Genomic DNA, 21369 nt, shown 5'->3' on the forward strand with positions numbered 1-21369 from the left:
TCAAGCTCCTTTCAAAAAAGTCAGAATATTGACATTTAAGAACCTGCAAAATCCCTTCATGAAAATGAGCGGATTTCCTGATCTTGTTTTTTTTTTTTAAATCGAGGTCACAAGTGGAAAAGTAAACCTCCTACACAACACTATCAATGACTACAGCCTTGAAACTTACTACAAACCTGAATCAACAAATCTCTCCACATAATCCTGCAGGGGTGTTGTAATGAATTCGATGAAATGTTAAAAATGTTAAATCCTCCCCGTGTGTTTCGCTCAGGAGTGTGCTTATTTAACGTGGTTCAAAACACAGCAGGTCGTCGACAACACTGTGAGATAACGACACAACGATCTAACATTTTAAAGACAGTCATGTGACAGACACAGAGGCGTGACTGCTCTGAAGATACCCGCACATGATAGCATGAACACAGTGTCACAGTGACGCGGCAAGAGATGGCAGATTAATGATTAAAAGGTGCATTCCTCTCATGCTTGTGTCGGGTGATAAGATCAAATCTGGAAGTGTGAAATAGTTGGTGTAACACGGCGAGGAAAAGGCTGTGTGACGCTCTAATCTGGCTGTGACCTCTACTTCACAACACAAAATGGATAAACTTCCTAATTCAGCACTCGTGCGTATAATAACAAGACTTGGGGGGGGAGATTTGACTGATCAGGAATCTTAATCGGGTTCCAGGGCGAGATAAGGCCTCAGTCAGCCCCTGACCCCGAGCCTTCCTGAGGTTTCATCGCGGTGAACCATGAGTCGGCCTGATTGATGTTTGGTCACAAAGCCGAGCTTCACTGGGGAAAGGAGCATTAGTATTGATCAGGGGATCGCTTTTAAAACAAGTCAAGTACGACTTAAAGAAGACGCTGCTGCAGAGGGGAGCGGGTGACCTCAACACAGGTTCAATACGAAATCACTTCAAAAGACGTCAATGTCGGAGTTTCAGTCTGAAGGCCTTTTAGGACAATCGAACGCGTTAAACTGCACACGCCTCCTCACTGTAACGACCCTGTGGCGTCCATGTTTCCAAAGAACATGTGTACTGTCTTTAGGGCCGCTATCCTGCATCCAATCTGATTTTTCTGACTCACTAATCTTCATGGGTGAACATCCTAACGAGCATTCTTTAAAACTCTACCTGCTGGACATTGGGCGTCGTGCATTAAAGAAATCCTCACATCAGTTGTTTCACAGGGCGTTCACTGCATCGGGGGTATTTCCTTTCACAATACTGCTCATAGTGCAATCACATTAAAAATGCAATAATAAACGAGCTGCTTCCTCATTTAATGTGCAATAACAATCATGGTGTAAAAGCATCTGATGTGCAAAAATGTTCTTGTCAGGTGCAATAATATCCAAGCCCTACAATGCTGAAGACTCCACTCTGTTTGATCGATACTTTATTAATCCCATGAGGGGAAATTACTTTTACACTCTGTTACGCACTGGAGAGAGAGAGAGAGAGTGAGGCTGCACATGAAGGAGCAACAGGGGATCGGTGCCTTGCTCAAGGGCAACTCAACAGTGCTCAGGAAGTTAACGAGCACCTTTTTCAGCTCGCAAACCAATTTTCAGTTTGGTGACCTGCACCGGGACGTGAACCAGCGACCCCTCCGGTTCCCAGTCCAAGTCCGTGCTACTGCCGCCCCTTACATCAATTACATTGTTTTTATTACTGGAAAGAACCACAACATTTGACAACATGCACAGCCGTACTCCTCCGTGACAAATCTAACACAGCTGCCCATGTGGTGCACCTCATCGTAGGTAAGTAATCATACAAGGACTTTAAAGTGCCTCCTGGTCCCATGACAAGTGAGTCTCTGTCCAAACAACCTGCACTCTTTACAGTGTGAGCTTTCCCCTGGTGTTGTTTAACTGACCTTCCACTCTCACCGACACACACTCGCGGTGCGTGAAGTCTGGTTATGATTACAAGGAGTTGATCTCCTCTCCTCGCTGGGATTCTCCACGGTCCCTGCAGTGAGCGCCGGGCTCGGGAAAAACCACACATGGTGGGAATTACGGAACAATGCTGCGTCAGGAATTTTCCCACGATGGCCAGCGGGACCTCCATCAGACCCCACCGGCCGGCTTGCTGGGGGTTTATGGGTAATGTAACACACACATACAGAGTTACATGATTTAATGCCTCTTGTGTTGGTCCACATTTTGAACCTGGTGCCCTTGCACTGGATCATAATGGTCCATTGTGTTTGAGAATTTTAACAAGTCTGTGTTGGTTTCAGTTAAATGTGAAACATTTCACTGGGTTCTGGCTCAATTTTAAAGGGGGATTACATGATTTTGAACAAGTCAGGTTGGTTTGAAGAGATCTATTGAACGGCTTGTGCTGGTTAAAAAAAAAAAAGCGTCTTGCTTTAACAAAAAGGTCTATTTTTGAAGTAATCCTTCCCTTAATGTTGTCAGAAACAATTACAATCCGAGCGCCCATGGATGTACTTTGATCTAGCGCATTTGCTCTCGAGGATTACGTTGCAGACATTAAAACCTGTCATGTGGCTGCCGAGTGAAGCAATCTACTGGCATAAACCATAACGACCAGATTTTAGAGCTAGGTTTCAACGCTTTGTTCGAAGAATGAGTGGTGCAACATTTCAAATGTTTCTGTGTCGTCAGGTAGAAATTACATTCAAACATCACCCAGTTTGAACCAATCCACTACTGTTATCCAAACATGTTTCAATCCAATCAAAATACAACAAAACAGATCAGTGTTACAACGTCTTCGGTGCTTTATTGATATTTTCATGAATATTGAACTTGTATGTGTCTCGGCAGCAAGTCTCCTCCTTCCTGTTCTGCAGAGTAACTCCATTCTCTCGTACAGCATCATGCAATTTCATGAAAAAGGTGAGTAAATTAATGCATTTTTTCATTAGTTATTTTGACTTTGATTTCACCTGAGATGGAATGAGTTTTTGTGAGGGAAATTTATTAACATTATCCTTGTGTATAATTTGTTTTTCCCCAGTCATGCTGCAGTCTGGAGGAGCATCGCCGCAGCCAGCAGAGTCGGTATCCATGCCTCCTCCTCCCTGTTGGACGTCAAAAGAGCAAGTCTGACAGCGTCTACACCACCATGGATAAGCACCTCATCCCATGCCGGGAAAACTGCTCCCTCTGGGCATTTGATGAACTTTTCAAAGCACATTTTGTGTTTAACATGTCTTGTGATGCAGCTTTGGTGAATTTCTACACATTCTTGAAAAATAATGTGGTAGTTGTATATTGCACCTTCATTCACAATGTATTGATTTACAGAGAAAATAGAATGTCACTGTTTGAAAATTACTTTTTTTATTTAAAATCATTCTTACAAATAATTTTAACACTTTATAGTGTAAATACCTGACACTTAAAGGAGTGAAACTAACACTAGCCAGGTAGTAAAAAAAGGTGTCGTAGCAGAGTTACTTGTCTAATCCCTAAGTGTTATTTTAACTCTGTTTAGCGAGTGTTAAATGTTTAACTATTTCAAAAGTGTTGATTTGACTCTAGAAAGTGTGGAGCTATATAAACCCTGAAAAAAAAAAGGGTTGAAATCAACTCTGTGGGAGTTAATTCAACACTGGTGAAGTAGGTCTTTTTGCTGTACCTCGAGTCACTGATCTCCTCCAGCAGCTGGAGGCGTCTCGTCCCTCTGCTGTCTTCTGAGTTCATTCTCATGCTCTGCGATGAGCTCGCCTAGGCCTCTCAATCCATTGTCAAGCTTTGCCATGTGCTCGTCTTGGAGTCTCAGTCCTTTCTCAAGCTCTGCGATGCGCTCGTCTTGGCGTTTCAGGATTTTCTTAAGCGCTGCGATGACCTCGTCTCGGGCTATCAGCACAGTGAACAGCTCTGTGTTCTCCATTTAAAGCTAGTGGGCTAAATTTGAGTTCAGATGCAGCCTCTCTGTATGTTGAAGGATTGTTTGTCTCTGAAGTGTGAATTGTGTATTTTAACCGGCTGTAGCCTTAACACTTACAGAATGTTTTTTTTTTTTTAAATGGGCAACGCCCTCATAACCATCGCTGGTGTTTGTGCGTACTTTTAAAATCTATTCATGTTTTTGTTCAGCAGGATTGTTGTTATGAGTGTAGGTTGCTAGGCAACCACAATACAAACCAGAAGTTATGCTGCGTTCCATTTGATCTTGGGAGTCTGAAATTCCGAGTTGCAGTCTGACACGTCGTCAGGAACGCGCCCTGAAGTCAGGATTCCGACTTGGAAACTCGGGAGAATCTTCAGCAGCCTGAGTTCAAATCCAAGATGTCTGCTACGTGCATCAACAGTAAAGCTTAACCTGTAACTGTTTATTAGCAGCTTAGTCGTCTTTTTGTGTAATTAAATCAATCACACCGATGGTATCGTGCAAGTTCTCGTGTTAGTAGTTAACAAAACAAAGGTACACCTGGTACACCATGTTGCTTTTTTCCGACTTGCAACTGGAACGCAGTTAACTCTGACCCCGTTCCACTGAAGAGTTGGCAACAAGTTGAACAAGCAACATGGACAACCTACCAGAAGAAAAGAAAACGCTTAGTGGACACTGGGCCTTAATTGCTAATTATCACTAAAATGTTCAGATTAAACTTTACAGTTAATTCACGGGGCGGCATGTTGGATTTGAGCTCAGACTACTGAAGGTCACCAATGAGACACACATTTATTAAAAGGAATTGTTTTTCAGTTGAATATCCTACATCGAGGGTCTCCAACAGGTCGCTCGGGAGCTACAGGTAGCTCGCCTATAAGGTTGACCGACTGTGTTAAAGATAAAAATGAAAATCTGACGACGGTTAATGCACCTCTTCCCACTATTCATATATTTGGCCCATTAAAAACAAGTATGAAGTACTAATGTTTTCTTGGACGTTGATGTGAATTTAAGATTATTGATAAGCATTGGCTTATTGCAATTTCACACATGTACAAACAGTAGCTTCATTCAGCTGAGCTATGTAAATAAATGCAAGCGATTTGATGCAAGTAGCCCTTGGCCACTTTCATTTTTTGAAAGTAGCTCTCAGGTGAAAAAAGCCGTGCAACTCCAAAACTACTTCAACAGAAATAAAGTCAGAAACGTCTCTTCTCACTGAGGATGGTTCCTTTTAATAACTTCTCAACGGGGATCACCAACAGCAGCAGGGGGTCAACCTGACCAACCACAAATGAGTCAGTGACCCATAGCCTCAAAATGTCGGTCATGGTGCCAAAACTCGGGGGCGGATCTCGAGTCAGTCACTGGGTTTAGTCACTGTGTGGCACGTGGTGGTGAAACAATCAGAAATCGCTCGAGAGTGAAGATCAGCGGGGCAGAGAGAGATTAGCAAGCTACTCAGCCGCTAACTTAACCCAGAGTCTCAGTGAATAGAGGCTCGGGCTCACTCGCAGAGCGGCCGGGGTATTAGTCAATGAGATTTGGCGAGAGGCAGCCACACACGCACACACGCAGCGTTATTTTGTGAGATTAAGCCTGCAGGTTTGAGTGACTGTCAAGGGATTCTCTCGCAAAAATGTGTCAATCCACTTCCACTACAGCGGCCACGGCTGTTTCCACTTGTAGGTCACTGCGGTAACTGAAACTCTGCATTCCTTCAGTGTCCTATAGCCCTCATGTAAAAAAGGAAAATGGTGCAGGCTGCCAACATCCCTCCGTACAGTAAGTGTAGAGTGCAAGCTCCAAGCCAAGAGTGAAAGAGTGTGATTTTGGCATGAAAACGAAGGCTGACCTCAGTGTTTCCATGCTGTCGTATTTCACATGACATCATCTGCACTGAAGAGCTTTTTCTGTGGTTCTCATAAACCTGTCCTCTCCGTCTGATACATCACAACCTCTTCCTCACAGGTGTTTTTCTCCTTCTCTTTTTGGCTGCTCGCTCAGATAACACGACGATTTGTGGGGTTCTCGGCCCCCGGGATGTTAAGGCTGCTTTCCAGCCAACCGCCGCTTGCCTTCGTTTTAGAGGTTTCACCACACACTTAAGCGTCGCCTGGATCGTGTAGCCACTTTTCCAACACACACCAGCCAGGCTCACTTTCATCATTATGGGTTAGAGTGAAGTTAAAAGGTCCAAGGCCTGGAAAAAGTAGGCTACATTGCATATTTAATGGCAAAACAAGCCCCAGTATTTCGGTGTGCTGATATTCTGCGGGTTGATGTGAGCGCAGAAACACTTGAAACAGTTGGAACATTTAAATTATGTAAGAAGGAGCCTTTTTTTGTTTCTGTGTATGTTTGCAGGGGAGCACAGCGTCTTCAATTGGAACAACTTAAAGGAACATGCTGGTATTTTTTTTAACCTGGGCCCAATTTGTGAACAACAAGTAGGTTTGAATTTTTTCAGCGTCTGCCGCCTGGCCATGCAGCTGAGACACTTTTAATGGCTGCAACTTGATCCTTTTAGGAAATTTACAAGCAAGCAAAGTATGTCCACTGAAACGTCTTGCTTTTAGTGACTGACAGGATCCGATTGTTCTTCAATGTTGCAGACAACCAGACAGTAAAAAGACATGGTTAAAGATAAAGAGGGTTTTTTTTTTTCGAATCCATGAAAAATCTGATAAATCACTCTCATCAAAGCTACCAAAATCCAGTGACAAAAACACTGATTATTCCATGCAGAACATTGAAGCATTTCCCTGAAAAGAGCACCTTTCAAGCCTCTCTTGATAAATGTTCAAAAATGTTGCATCACAAAGTCAATTAGACCTTTTAAAAATAAAAAAAAGGGAAATTCCACTTTTCTGTATGCTAATATCTGGATATATTCTATGCGTGGAAAACATTTGTTTATTGAAATAACTCCGGCCATTGCTTTTTTTAACCACACAAACAAAAACCTGCCACCCCGACCACACCATCACTCACTGTAACTACATCTGAAACGCTCTCCGATAGACACTATTGTTTGTGTACTCTGAGCAGAATATGAAAACTATTTCTCAGTGGATTTGACGGGAATATAAAGTGGAAGTTGACGGTTTGAGAGCAACTGTGCAAACATAAACTCCTCCAAACAGAGATCATCGAAACATTTGGGGCATGAGGCAGGCATTTCACAGCGGGGTGGGGGAAAACAGAGAAGCTCATTTTGTTTGCATGCGTGTCTGTTTCTCTCTCTCTCTCTAAAAAAAATCTGTTTGATGGACTTAAAGTGCATCCAGAGACTGCAAAACGACAAACACACATAATCAACCCTGCACAAATAAACACATGCACACGCAAACCGCTGTAATGTCTTCCTGGGAACTAGCTGAACTCTGATCATAAGGGGGACAGAGAGGATACAGCGAGGGGACATGTTGACAGAAGACATTTCACCTCATTGACACGTGTGTTTTTAAACCGATCGCAAAATGTCAAAGTTGCTCGTCATACGGGGATCCACAGAAGAAGTGTCGCAACATAAGGCCTAACTACATGAGGACCACCTGCATATCATTTAGCAATCCCTTACTCGTTTCGTCTTTAATCTCAACTCATCCACTTAAGCTCACCTGCGAAACTGATTTGCTGCATCATGCTGCAAAGATTAGCAGGGAATACTCAAACAAGTAGCTTTGAGAAGCAACAAGTACAAGTTTAAATGGCGTCCCTTTTATGATGCACCATCTTACTTTGCTCTATAAAGTGACTGTGATCGATTATTTCTGAAAGTTTTACGCCACTAAAATAGGCCATATTTTATAATCGCTGAAAACTTTCAACTAAATTAAAGGCCTAACTTACAACCTTAAATGAAAGTGATGGACAGGGGGAAAGTCTAAGGCAACAAATTGACACAGAAGCTGGAGATTGATATAACACACTGCATGCCCTGCTGCCAGGAAATCCGCCTTTTAATTCATTTCAATCAGGGCTGCAAAACTGCACATGTGAAAGCAATACACAGAGTAGGAAATAAATCCACTTTCTGCTTGCATGTTAACACCAGACAGACTATACATCACCCAGTCGATAATGCACAGTCTCCCTACAGCAGCCAGACGGCACATATACATTTCCTCTGAGTTTGCACTTAGAGCTCTCGCACTCTTTCTGAATGCCTCCTTCGAGTTGCCTTAAGCATTTTGTGTCTCTGCAAGACCCATTATCCGCGACCGAGCTTCTAAAGGCTGTCCATCTGCGCAGACAGGCCGCACCATCCATCACACCACCCCGTGACTGTTGTGGTGGAGCTTTAGTCGGACTTTCTGTACGCAGGTGGAGCAGAATAAGAAACACGATACCATAAATCACCTCCTCGACTGCGCCTCCTTCCAGCTGATACCTGATGCAGCTGCAGGAATCCTAGATGAGAATTCCCACTGGGATGAGATTCCCTTTACAAACCTTAAACGCTAAGATCAGTTTCAGGTTGAGTACCCACCTGTGTTTTTGCAGATATGTGCATGAGAAGCTCAGGAAACCGCCTCGAAGCTTCGTTGAAGTTGTAGGAATTGAAAATCCCGACAGCATGCTGCACAAAACATCTTATATTTACATGGTCCCTAACTTCCCATCACGTGTTCAGCTAAACTAACAAAGACTGACCCCCTGCAGCACTGAACAGAGCAGGCCATCTGTAATACAGTAGAGGAGGAGGAGGAGGAGGAGGGGGTGAAATCAGCCACCTGTCATTGTCAAAGTCACACCGACTGATTAATGGCTAAGCTGCTTAACTAAAATGTACAGTGAAAGAGGAAGGAAACAAAAAAGGGACCATTAATGAACAGACAATACGACAGGCTGGACGTGTTTCATAGCAGCTAAGAGAGAAACTATGAAAATAGGTCATCGAAGAAGAGGTGTGGAGATGAAGAGTGAAAGACTGAGGTGGTCTACAAAAAGTCCACAGAGTTCTAGTTTTAGAGCTCTAAGACAGGCGGTTGTCGCACGGGGCCAGAAGAAGAAAACATGCAAAGAAAGAAAAAAAAGTTTCGATGAGCCAGCTAGTGCGAAGAAACCCTTTGCTTTGTAGTACATCCTTCAAGGTGTCACGCAGCAGCAGCAACAACACAGTATTTAGTATGACGCGCAACCATCACTTTTACTGCACCTGAAAATTTGCACTTACTCTCTCTACCTACAAATTAAAAACCAACAGCAAGATGCAACAAGTGCAAACTGTTTTCTTAAGCCTGTTCAAAGGTTAACTTTGACGTGAGAGAGACGATCGACAAAATCGAAACATTTTACAGCTCCGAAAACTGTGAATCAAGAACCTCTAAGGCTGTAAAAGTTGGACTTCTCTTTCCAGAGTCTAAATCCCATCAGGGCGTGCAACGTTCACCCAGTGGCACAGATATGAAAACTAACACGCCTAAGACATCCAAATGGAGGTCAATTTTCTCCATTTATATCTCTGGTTGTCTTCTTCACAGCAGTGTGGGCATGCGCCTGTGCGCTTGAGTGCACCTGCAGAACGAGGACCCAGATCGTGTCGTGCCCTGGAAAGAAGAGAGGCTGTCCTCCTTCTGCCGACTCCAATCAGCTGCACACAGGAGGAGAACTCAGGCTGATGTGTCCATACATTTCTCATACATCTCCATAGCTTCCACACCACCCTCTGATATAAATCAAAGGCTACATGTAGCCCTCAAACAATTCATTTCCTGCCATCGAGGGCCCTGATATCAGTATCTCAGTTTGCATAAAAAGGCCAACAGGAAGAGCAACCCTCGATCAGAAACAGAGGAGGCTGCAGCCACCGTGGTTAGCCATTTGTCTTTGTCTCCAAATGGCAGGGGCAGCTGCCACCAAAGGTCAGCAAAATGTTCCCAGAACAAGGCCCTATAGTGGCGAGGACAACGTGCCTGTGACAAGAGAGCGGGACACACCCAGGTGGAGTGACTAATACACACTTTCTCTCTGGTTTTCACCCACTCAGACTCACACAACACGCCCATAATGTGGCGTCTTGTTTGGCTTCAAGGATCTGGATTTAAATGCAGCCTGCTTTATTTTCCACTCAGGGTGGATGTGACAAAACACATGAACAATGTGTACTTAAACATTGACTGAAAGTAGTCACAACAGATGGCATGATGATGCTAAGTATAGTGGCCTTAAGGTGACATCTTTTCAAGGCTTTCTATGAGTTGAGTTAAGTTGTTTAATTTTAACAGCGATCTCTGTGATGTTCTTCAAGGGGCTGAAGGGGCTGTGAGCCGAGCTGCTGCTCTCATAAGTTCATTTAGGATCCCCCAGTTTGTCATTCAATCAAGAGGTTTTTAACTGGAGCTGATTCTTCTGCAGAGGTCTCTTCACATAAAACAAACAATAACAGTTGGGGAAACAAAAGAGACCACAGACACAATACATCAGGAGGGGCTGCAGACTGAGCTGCTGCTGAGATCACCTCTGCTTGTTTTAAAAGGATTTCTCCACAGAATGTTTTCCCCATCCTAAACCAGGCTGACCTGGTAATTAAAATCTGTAAACAACATGAATGCACAGTCACAATAAGAATGTGTGTCTGTCGACTGACGTGTGCGTTGGGGCTGTAAGCCAAGCTGCTGCTAACATTAGCATCGCATGTTTTGAATGATTACTACGGGTTGTCGACAAGGTTTTTAAACAAGAAGAAAGTTATCCAGAGGCCTCTCCTTCAAAACAAACATGTATGAAACATGTAAAAAAAAAAAGAAGCAGTTTCAGGTTAAAGATCTGTGTCACTTCACTGCTCTTCAAAGGACACATGATAGGCTTTGAGGGGGCTGCTAGCTGATCTGACTCTAACATCATTGTAAAATACATTGTGTAACATTTTTTTTTTTTTAAACAAATTGGTCATCTTTGGAGGGTTTCACTATCACACTTTCATGCCCATTGGTTACACCCGATTACCGGCGGTGCAAAAGATGCTTTGCAATCCAAAATCGGCCCCGTACAGTTACTTTGGTTTTCCCTCCGCCCATGAAGAAAACCATTTCCAGAGATTAGAAGAATTACTCTAATCCTGTAAAGAGATTGTTTAATTTTCCAGCTCTAACGTGGTGCATCATGTTTGGCATCAAGGAGCTGGACCTAAATGCAGCTGTTGGCCTACTCCAGTTTGTTTTCTTCTTCCAAACCCTGGCCAAAGTACCTCCTATCAGTGGAACTATCAGCTTACACTCTCCCCTCTGGCTCTCCATCAGGGGTGTGTTGAAGGCTGCGTTTGAAGTGCCATCCTCTCCCCTTACCCTCCTTTACCCACATACAGCCCCCTGGCTGTAACCCAACCAGGGTAAACTTACACCATCACCACCTCCAGCCTCATATCTGGAGCTTTTGTGAAGGAAAGTCTCCTGGATGGGCGGAGGTCAGATATGAGCTCTTGCGACTCACGCGACACAGCCAGTAAAGTGCTGACAAGGCCGGCACACACAAACTAAGAACAGCTTTTCCTTTCTGTTCTGCTGATCAGTCGTCAAGTCAAGAATTTCTCTGACAAACTGTTTTTCTCGTCTGATCAACTACATCCCAGAGAAATCAAGCGTTTAAAAAAAAAAAGAGATAAGAAAGGCAGCAGCTGAAGGATTTATTCAGCAGAGCAAACTGACTTTTTTATTCCCCTCTTCTTTAAGCAAAACATGTCAGAGCGGCTGAACGAGGAAACCATGTTTCTGGTTAAGAATTTGGAGCTGAAGTTTCTCCCCCTTGAAGGTTGTCTGTTCGACAGATTCAAGAAAGAGAAAAGCTGACATTGAAAAACTCCTGACATGTGCATTTAAACAGAGGCAGAGAAATGACACGCTCTCCCTCTAACATGTGTTTTACCCCTGTGGCTGGAAATATAATCCATGACTGAGCTTTTTATGACTAAGCTGTGCACCATACTACCTGAATGCAATGACTTCAGATCTATTAAACACTGCCTCTTACATGAAGTGCTGTATTGTCCCCTGTTTCATGTGTTTGCACTATTTTTTTTTTTTTTAAATCACAACTTAAAAACTCTGCTTCTTGGGATGAAAACGTTGATATACAACACTGACAATCTAAACCCAGCACTCTTAAAAGATATTGGGTCTGCTTTCAACAATAATGGGATTTTCTTCATGACTTTGCCAATAACTTTTATGACAATAATCATGTTGGAATTCAGCCACAGGAATATAATAAGCCTAAAGATTTGCCTCAAACATCAAAAACAGAGCAAAGACTCCATTTAACATAACCAGTAGATAATTAAACTCTTAAGAGACACACTGAGCACAGGAAACAAAGACACAATACTCATCCCCGAAGGGACAAACACAAAATATCACTGGCTTTCCAGATGTGCTTGTGGCATCAACACATTTTTTGTTTTTGTCTAGACGTTGAGCGAACTCAAAAACCCTCCTGCAAAAAAGCAACCGTTAAGGCTGGAGGGGGAAGAGACCATAAGGCCAGCAGTTATTTTCAACCCATTAACTGCACTGTAAGCCAATGGGTCGCATTGTTGCAGCACTGTCTCCATGCCCAGAATAATGGGCTCCTAGTCGAGTGCTTTGTGGATGCAAATCAAGCGTGCCTTAAGGGACGCAGACGGTCTATTATGATGCCACTGTGGGGAATAAAGGCCGGGCCAAGTGGCCTTTTTTTCAGCTGTTTGTTTTGCGTATTCGCCCCTGAAGGGAAGAGTTTAAATCCAGTCCTCGCCTAGCTTTGGTTAAGTGGCAAGACTCAGAAAAAAATGTATGTTCACTTTGTGAAAAGTCAGGGAAAAAGACATTTACGAAAAACAACTATTAGAAAGACTTTCAAAACTGGGCCAAAAGGAAAAGTTATTTTTCACCAGCTTCTTCAAGACACTGAATAAATCGGGACCAGATTTCACCGGGATATCTTCTTCTGGCACAATTGTTCAAGTCAGCAATGCATCATGGTCACCACCGAGATAAGTAAAAGTGTGAAAATGATTGAGTTGCAAGTCATGAGAAGAGCTGGATTCAAAAAGTCTCACAGAAGCTAAGTAAACTGCACTCAAGCCCCCAAAGTTTCTCCAAACGTGGCTTCCCATCAGGTGTCAATCGAGTGCGTATAAGCATCCAAGGGTCATTCTGCCTTTTTTTTTTTTTAAGAGCTGCGAGGACAAATTATGTGCAAACTTTCTTTGTGGCGTTTCGAAATCAAAGCTTAAAAAGGGCTCACAGTTGGTGCTGACTGGGAAACAGAGATTCAACACTAGAAGACACACTATGGTAGAAAATACAATACCGTATGGTATGGTACACTATGACATGCAACACTTTACTGTTCCTGTAATGGAATAACGATGCGATAATATCTACAATACTATAAAGCACACATAAATAGGATACTGTACAGTATATACAGAACTCTTCATGGTCCCTGTAGCGGAATAATGATATGATACATGTTACGTTACACCTTATACTCTATTGTCCCTGTATTGAATTGACGGATACAATATGATACGATAAGGTCACTTTATTGTCCCTTAAGTGTAATATGGTACAATATTATATTCTTTATAGTTCCTATATTGTTTTATTGATGCATTATGATAAGATAAGATATGATACACATGTTGTTGTTGTTATTGTTGTTGTAGGGGAATTCGTCTTTGACTACATTGCTGCACGCATGTAGCTTCCTCTAAGAGTCAAACAGGGAATGTTTACTTGGTAAAAAAGCCATATGGTGGTCAGCCCAGACTGGGGCATGGTGTGACACCCCTGTCACAAAGACCTTTGAGCCCTACTGTCAATGTAGGGTCACTTATCTCCTCAGTGTGACCGTCTGATTGTTGTTCAACATTATTGTCGCATCAACTTTCCAGCACAATTACATCCTTCAAAAAAAAAAAAGAAGTGAACTAAGCTGATCATTCTTAGATGTATGTAGATTGGGGACAGCCACTGGTCACACTGGCTTCATGTTAACCAATCTGCTGCCGGCAGCGTCATCACACAAAGGGAATTAAAACAGTGTTCACCCGCTGCAGTGATGATAATACTACTAATACACCAAACCCCTGGCACATTACCTCACATCACCACTTGAATTAAATATTTTTCTTTTTATTTATGATTTACCGGTGGGGGGGGGGGGGAACAAACATCAACGCGACAGAACCATCGGCCATTACCAGCGGCTGAGGCAGAGAGCCTCCACCCGCTGAACAGGGTGGAGACTGTGCATCTTTTCCCCCCTGCACGCAAGGGAGCAAAATGAGGTTGCAAACGCCTCTAATAAGCTGCGCACGACAATTAAACCAACAAATACAAACAAAGGTTGCTTGCGTTCAATTGCCTCTCCCATGAAAGGAAAGCTGCGGCTCTTTTCCAAGTCGGCCCAAAACGCTGCACGCCCTTTCTCCCCCAAGAAAAGGGATTGTTCAATGGCCGCATAGGGGGGTGGGGGGGTGGGGGGCTCACAGACCCCCATTCAAACACACAAAACACTCACTAAACAGGCAACATCACATCTAACATCTGCTTTGTTTGTCCATTGCCTTTAAGAAGAATGATACAACACCGCTGCTCCTCTCCCTGCCTCCTTTCCTTTCCTTTCCTTTCCTTTCCCGAGGATACAACATAGGATGGATGGGCTGACATTTATTCATGTTTGACATTTCTAGGTTATGAGAATGGCTATTTAAAACAGAGAGGCAGGAGTATTATAGGATTAAAACATACCAGAATAGTAACGAAAATCTGCTTACAGTCGAATGGGATTCACAAAGAGGGTCCTCTCCTCTCCGGGGCTCCAACGGCTGCTAACACCTCTTCCCTCAGGTGGAAAAAAAGAGGGAAAGTCCTGGTAAAATACGTGTAATTATCTGCTTTAAAGGTAGTTTAAAAACAGCCCGTTGACCTCATGTTTTCACACGCTGCCTCGTCTACATACACAGACGCTTTTCCCCTCTTTCCCATTCTTCTCTCCCTGCGCTGCCGAGTGAGGAGACACGCTGCGCGTCTCCGTCGTTTCCTGTCCAGCCCTGGTCCAGCCCAGAACACGGTGGTGCCTTCAGGGGCCGTAGGAGATGTGACGAATCGCGAGAGAGAGGAGGACAGACACGGAGATACTGCAGAAAAACTGAACCCTGTAAAAAAAAAAGGAGAAAAAGAAGCAAACTAGTCCTTTATTATAAATTGATAAAAAGCCCTCTCTGTACATCACAATAAGATAAAAAAAGTTAAATCTATTAGACAAAAGTCATGATTATTAGATACAAGTGAAACCTTAAAACAACTGAACAAGTCAAATTTTACACAGTCATCTTTTTGACAAAGGTAGTATCGGTAATTATAAGGAAAGGTAAATATACTTTATCTGATATTTATATTTGATCTCGTATTTTTTTTTTTTTTCACGTAGTAATCATAACTATATATGTTATTTTTTTTTAAAGCTACGTTGTTGTTTTTTTACTAACACTTCTAACTTCTCATTGACACGACTACAGAAAGGATAATAAATTAGTTTTTACGAGTTTTTCTAGGGTAAACTCGGGGCATCTAAAAAGTCCCGGTGGGAGAGTTTGTTTTCACCTTTTGCACAGTTGATGCAGTTATAACTCTGCTTTCCGAGGAACAGTGAAAGCATCATCAGCATCCAGTAGATAATAGCCCCACACAGCCAAAGGCAGTTAATAAATATAAAACAATATTATCACTCCTACTTGTAAAATTAATTAGAAGAAGAACAAATAGAAGAAATCAATCAAATACATTTTCCTCATGATGCTTTACAGTTTAAAAGATTAAACCCTCAAATATTCAATAAATACAAAATGAATAATTTAAGTGGACAAACTGCAGCCATTCATTCATGGAAGTTTTCTTTCCTTCTGATGTTCACTTAAAACCAGCAGCAGACAAAAGGGGACTTGTTCCAGATTAGGAGATTACGTGTCACCCATATGGACACATGGCATTACTAACCCTTCAATCCCCCCATTCAGCCATTTTCTGACTCATAATTACAAAACATCATTTTAAAAAATGCTCTAATCCCCTCTCTAAAATCCTATGAATCTGACACCATGTGTAGCCACACAGAGTCAATATTTTCTGCCTTTTTACGCTCTCTAATCCCAGCTCTGGGCTCTGGGCTTTAAACTCTGAATCAAACCCAAAAAAGTGCCACAAGGCAGAGAGGAATACTGTTGCAATTATTAAAACATTGTGTGGAATAACATTTTTTTTAAACTGGCGTTTAACCACAAAAAAAATCAAAATACATTGCGTTGTCGCCATCTAGCGGCCAACGAAACATATTGCATGTTCAACTTCATTTTGCTGCTTAAACACCGGTTTTATATCATCAAACTATGACGTAGATATAATCGCTCTTCGTGGGATCTTATAAGCAGCATAAATACACTGATGTGAGACAGTTTGTCTTTTCTCCAACACAAACTTTCTCTCTCCCTCTCTCTCTTTGTAAGACGTTACCTTGGCATCCACAGATATCAGTTCAGCCCTGTTTTGGATCTGGTACACCGGGTCACTGCACTGATGGTCACTGACTGTGGCAGCAACGCAACACTTCTTATCCTAATGTTGGAACATACAAGAAACGTGCAGGAGTTTAAAGAGTATATTTTAGATTAAACATGCTGCAGTGATCATTTCAAGTCTGACTAAACTCACAATCGTGAAGATTTATGAGTATTTTGACTTTGACTTTGAGGCAGTAGAATCAAACTTTTGACTTTTTCTTGCAGGGCACAACGAGACGTTTTCCTGATTTTCTTTTGGTGAATGGTAAATTGACTTGAGCTTGTATCATTCTTTTCTCGTCTTCTGACTACTCAAAGGATGTTTTCACCCCAAGTCACACCTACACATTCACACACTGATGGCAGAGGCTGCTATGTCGTGAGACCATCAGAAGGAACTCATCCCATTTGTACGCATTCATACACCGCTGATGAAGCAGCGGGAGCAATTTGGAGTTAACACATCGGAAATGTTGCTGCAGGAGTTGGAACCCTCGACCTTCCGGTTGAGAGACGCAATTCTACCAACTGAACCACAGCTGCCACATGCACAGAAACTTACTCCTACTCCGACTGGTCGAGTCAAAAGTGCAAAGTTGCAACTCAAACAGCAGATATCGTGGAGGCAGAAATAATTGATTTCAAGATACTTGTTTTGATGATGTCGTTAATACCGAGAACAGCAAGATGCAAAGACTTATTTTGTAAAGATCTAGTTTGTGTTGTTTTTAACTCTAATCTTTCTTTTCTTTTTTTATTGCCACAAAGCAGCAACGCGATTAAACACACTTTATCAAACATGCAACAGCTTCTAAAAACTACCCTGCAATGACTTCACTGGCCAAATGAGCACATACCTACAACCTTGTTACATTTCGAAGACATCGAAGTTCACAAACATGAGCAGAGGAGGCGGTTCTGAGAAAGGATGTTTTCTCTCTAGAGGAGATGTGTGAGTTTCAGTCTCTGCCGGCACCGTGGGAGTGATTCTGTCAGAGGTAAGATGAGGACGTGATGCACAAACGTCAAAGGAACGCACGCATGGAAACAGAGGTTGATGATATCGGCGGATCAGATCAGATTTTGTCTGCAGAATAAAACTGGCGGAGTTTGCTGGAGGAGCTCCAAGTTTTAGGTGATGAGGGGAAGAATCACTCTGCAGCAGGGAAGTTCATGATGAGTCCTTGCTGGGTGTTTATGATCCTTGTGGGCTTCAGGATCTCTGATGCTGCAACTCAGGGGCAGAACACCTGCACATTCAACGGTGAGATTTTGCAACACAAATTCAAGCTTGTAATTATTCGTACACTTATAGTAACTGATATTCAGTAGTAAGTAACAGTATAACTTCTAGTAATTTGATAGAAATGAGCAGGACTTCACTGTGATTCTGTGGTTACAGTAGGACGGTGGTTAACCCCCCTCATTGCAGTAATGCCTGTTCTTAAAGGGTAAATTGTAAACTTGCAGCAGCTGTATCAGTAGAAAAATCAGGCTGGATATTTCTGTGATTTTGTCTGGAAGTAGCAGAGGTAGTGAATGAATCCTATAGTGAAGAAAAAGAACAAAGACAGTTCTAGAATTACAGTTTAACATGTAAAAGTCTTGAATTCAAAAGTGAGATGAAGCAACAACGAATTATCGGATACAATTGAAATACTCAGTTTGCAGGTAGGCCCCTTTAAAAGTTTGAGTATAAATTATAGAATTCTCTTTTTATCAACTAACAAATACAAGGTAGACTACTTTAATGTAGTGCACCTATATAGAGCCCATTTGTTTAGTTCCTGTATCACTTGGTGGATCAGGAGCAGTAATGCATCATGTCATGTGAGCTTAATAGGATTTTATTTGAATGAGAAATTCCTCAACGATCAAGAGGTGGAAAAAGGACAAGTTTACATGGGACTACAAAAGTAAAAGTTTCCAAAAAAATCTTCTTAAAGGGAACATACTTGTTAACTTCTCTCTTCATTTCTACCTGTGAGGTTGACTTTTACTTTGAGATGACTGTTTGGTAAATCTCATGGCTCTGACATTAAAGCGTCTTGTAATAACATATACAGTATGAATCTTCTTTTTTTTTTTAAAGATGATTTTTTTGGGGAGTTTTTACCACTTTACTCCAGCGATAGGAGGGTGGATACATTCATAAATCAGGGACAGAGAGAGAGAGAGAGGGGGTATTTGTCAGTCTTTCTTTTTATATTGCACTTGCATGTTGAATCAGTCTCAAACATCCCATATAGGGATTTGAATATGCACCATTCAGCAGAGAGAACTCATGGCATTGTGATTGCTGTTTACGTAAAGCAGACAAGGTGTTCATTTCAGCACTTATCCCTGCAAAGGAAGAGCCCCTCTACCTTTAGTGTGAGACTGGCAAACCTGAGTCACTCTGCGGCTGAGTCAAGTTTGCCACTCTCACTGTGGAATAATATCTGTTTTTCGAGTGCAAGGCGAGGCAGGGTAAAAGAGGTAAACGTGCAAAGATGTGCTCTTATTGAAGACATTCCGTGTGGGGGAGGAGATGCGGTGAAATGACGGGTTTCAAATGGCTGAATTTCAGTTGAATTCAAAGAAATGTATGTCTGCCGGAGCTGCGTTCCCTTTGCAAAGTGTTTGGCGACAGAGCAAACCTCTTGACTGAGTTCACTGACACAAGCATCTTCAAGAGCACACACAGAGATCTTACCTTGTGCTGTATGTCTAAGAAATATGTCTTTTTATTCTCTCTCTCTCTAGACAAACTTAAAAGTGTCTGCGTAGCTGCTGGAGACAGCGTCTCTGTGCCGTGCCCGAACATGACGGGCGAAGATTTCAGATTGAACCTTCTCAAAGACCAAGAAGTGATTTCAAACCACACCTGCAGCCTTGGCAACAAAGCTCCAGACTGCAAATCGTCGTCAAGGGGGTGGGTGCAGCTGCACATAAAAACAGACAATGACTCAGTCAGTTTCCTGCTAAAAGGAGTGAATGCCAGCAGCCACGGCGTGTACAGGTGTGAGGGCCAGGTCAGGTTCCCTCCTCCCCTGCTTCCAGCTGTGCCAGGAGCTGTGAGCATACTGGTACTTATAGAAGGTAAATATTCCTAACATGTGTGGTTACATTGACATGAAGTCCACTGCAATGAAACCCTCGCTGAATGTTCTCTTCCAGGACACCAGTGCAAGGTCCCTAAACAGGAATGCAGTGACAACCCCTGGATTTGGATTTGGATTCTGGCTCTTGTGTCAGTTACTCTCTACAGCGTAATCATCACCGTCTCCGCCGTATTCTTCTGGGTAAGAAAGTTTGAATGTGCTAAACAATATCACCAGAGGAGGAGAGAAAACTGGAGATCCAAACTCATCGACAGAAGCATGACAAAGACGTTCAAGAGAAACTTAAACTGACACGTGACTCCTCGCGCTTTTCTCTTGGATAATTGATGCCTTTGACAAACTTTGGTTTTGCCAGGACTAACAATGCATGCGATGCTGAGCAGTGAGTGCTGTCAGATGGGGATGTGTCCTGCTGTTGCAAAATTTGCACCTCTGCTTTGAATTAAAGTTCGTCAGCCCTCCAGGACCCCTTACTAGCCCGGGGCCCCAAGCAGTGTGGCCTGCGTTGCCTGTTGACGAGCAGCGCCTCTGTGAATTGGAAACAGAGGTTGATGATACTGGAGAATGCAATATCACTCAAGCACATAGCAATATTAGAAGAGTAATGCACGGGGGGGGGGGGGGGGGGGGGGAGTTCCTCACAGGAGCTTTTAATGAGATCCAGTTTACTTGTGGAAAGATCCTGAAATGTGGTAACATGAACCTTTAGGAACATGAAATGTTGTTCAGCAGCCTCTGTATGTTTTTCAGGTGAAACTGAGGAAGACGGATTCTCAGAGCGACTACATGAACACCAAACCAAGAGCACCCAGGGGCCAACGAAAGAATCGAGGCGTTCAAAATCCTGCGCCACGCTACTTCTGATCCCCTGTGAAAGAGCCGAGCATTTCCCCAAGAGTTCCCACACCGTTGAAGGATCAACCTTTGAGTGGCTTGTCCAAAAAAACCAGAACATTTAAAGCTCTTCTCACACTCGCATTCCTGAACATTTCTACAACACTTACAGCCTGTTGCTGAAATCTTCCCGAGGTTCTTATTGACACATGCACCTCACAGAGGGAAGTTATCTCTGTCAGAAGGGAAGGGATGGGGGGGGGGGGGTCTCAGGAGGCAGGGCATGACTCCAAAAACAACAACGTCCAACACTTTAATTACTGTTTTTTGCCGTTATATCAATGTTTCATTCCGTAAACAGAGTTTGCAGAGCTCGATTAAATCTGTTGGATGTCCCCCAAATATTTGGGTTTTTTTTGCACTTGGAACGGACGCTCCTCCTCGTTTGCAAATCTTCACCAGAAACAAACGGACTCTTTGCTGCTAGCAGTCGTTGAACAGGAAGAGTAAAGTAGAAGCTCTTGATTTTAAATGTTGCTGTAGAAAAATGAAACAAGAAAACCCAACACCGCTCTGGTTTGCTGGCTTCCTGTGTCACTCTCTCTCTCTCTCACACACACACACACACAACCCCTTTGTGGTCAAAACATGGTTGTGTCTGATTGAGGGGATTTAACCACAATTTAAGGGGTTCTCTCAGCCTTTGATTCTTGATGACTTGTGGTCAAGGCTGCATTATATATAGATTTTTTAAAATCCTACAGCTGATAAAGAGCACACTTCTCTTTTAGTGTGCACACCCTCGTTTCTGAGAAGAAGATACACAACAGGGAACGGCACACATCAAACAATAACAAGTCTGCACCGTTTCCTGTCTCCCTCCACTTTTTCTCCGCTCCTCGAGCTTTTTGCAGATGTGGCTGCTTAAAAAAAAAAAAAAAAAAAAAAAAAAAAAAGTGCTCACCTTGCACTTTCAGTGCAGTTCTGGCAGCGC

General features: G+C 42.8%; 2 protein-coding genes across 6 annotated transcripts in view; one reads left to right on the top strand and one right to left on the bottom strand.

Moving 5' to 3' along the window:
* The window catches only part of raph1b (Ras association (RalGDS/AF-6) and pleckstrin homology domains 1b), a 49856-nt gene extending 34913 nt beyond the window's left edge, over positions 1–14943 (bottom strand). Inside the window, exon 1 of one of the 5 annotated variants that reach the window (XM_065951693.1) lies at positions 14656–14943. The gene's annotated coding sequence lies outside the window, so the exon portion shown is untranslated. Of the gene's footprint in view, positions 1–14629 lie in introns of all 5 variants that reach the window. The other 4 variants (XM_029281188.2, XM_029281189.2, XM_020653915.3 and 1 more) reach the window with 4 other exon arrangements.
* Positions 14944–17393: 2450 nt separating this feature from the next.
* On the top strand, positions 17394–20952 carry si:dkey-1h24.6 (T-cell-specific surface glycoprotein CD28). The gene is made up of 4 exons (XM_020653932.3): positions 17394–17701; positions 19183–19518; positions 19597–19721; positions 20292–20952. The coding sequence occupies exons 1-4, from the start codon at positions 17611–17613 to the stop codon at positions 20403–20405; spliced, it is 666 nt and encodes a 221-aa protein (XP_020509588.2). The 5' UTR covers positions 17394–17610; the 3' UTR covers positions 20406–20952.
* The last annotated feature ends 417 nt before the right edge of the window (positions 20953–21369 follow it).

Source organism: Labrus bergylta, chromosome 24 (assembly GCF_963930695.1).
Source record: "Labrus bergylta chromosome 24, fLabBer1.1, whole genome shotgun sequence".
NCBI lineage: Eukaryota > Metazoa > Chordata > Actinopteri > Labriformes > Labridae > Labrus > Labrus bergylta.

Bases quoted from the DNA above. Each gene is read 5' to 3' on its own strand.
- si:dkey-1h24.6 (XM_020653932.3), top strand. From the start codon at position 17,611: ATGATGAGTCCTTGCTGGGTGTTTATGATCCTTGTGGGCTTCAGGATC. The intron at 17,702-19,182 runs GTGAGATTTTGC...CTCTCTCTCTAG, and splicing joins GAACACCTGCACATTCAACG to ACAAACTTAAAAGTGTCTGC. The intron at 19,519-19,596 runs GTAAATATTCCT...GTTCTCTTCCAG, and splicing joins CATACTGGTACTTATAGAAG to GACACCAGTGCAAGGTCCCT.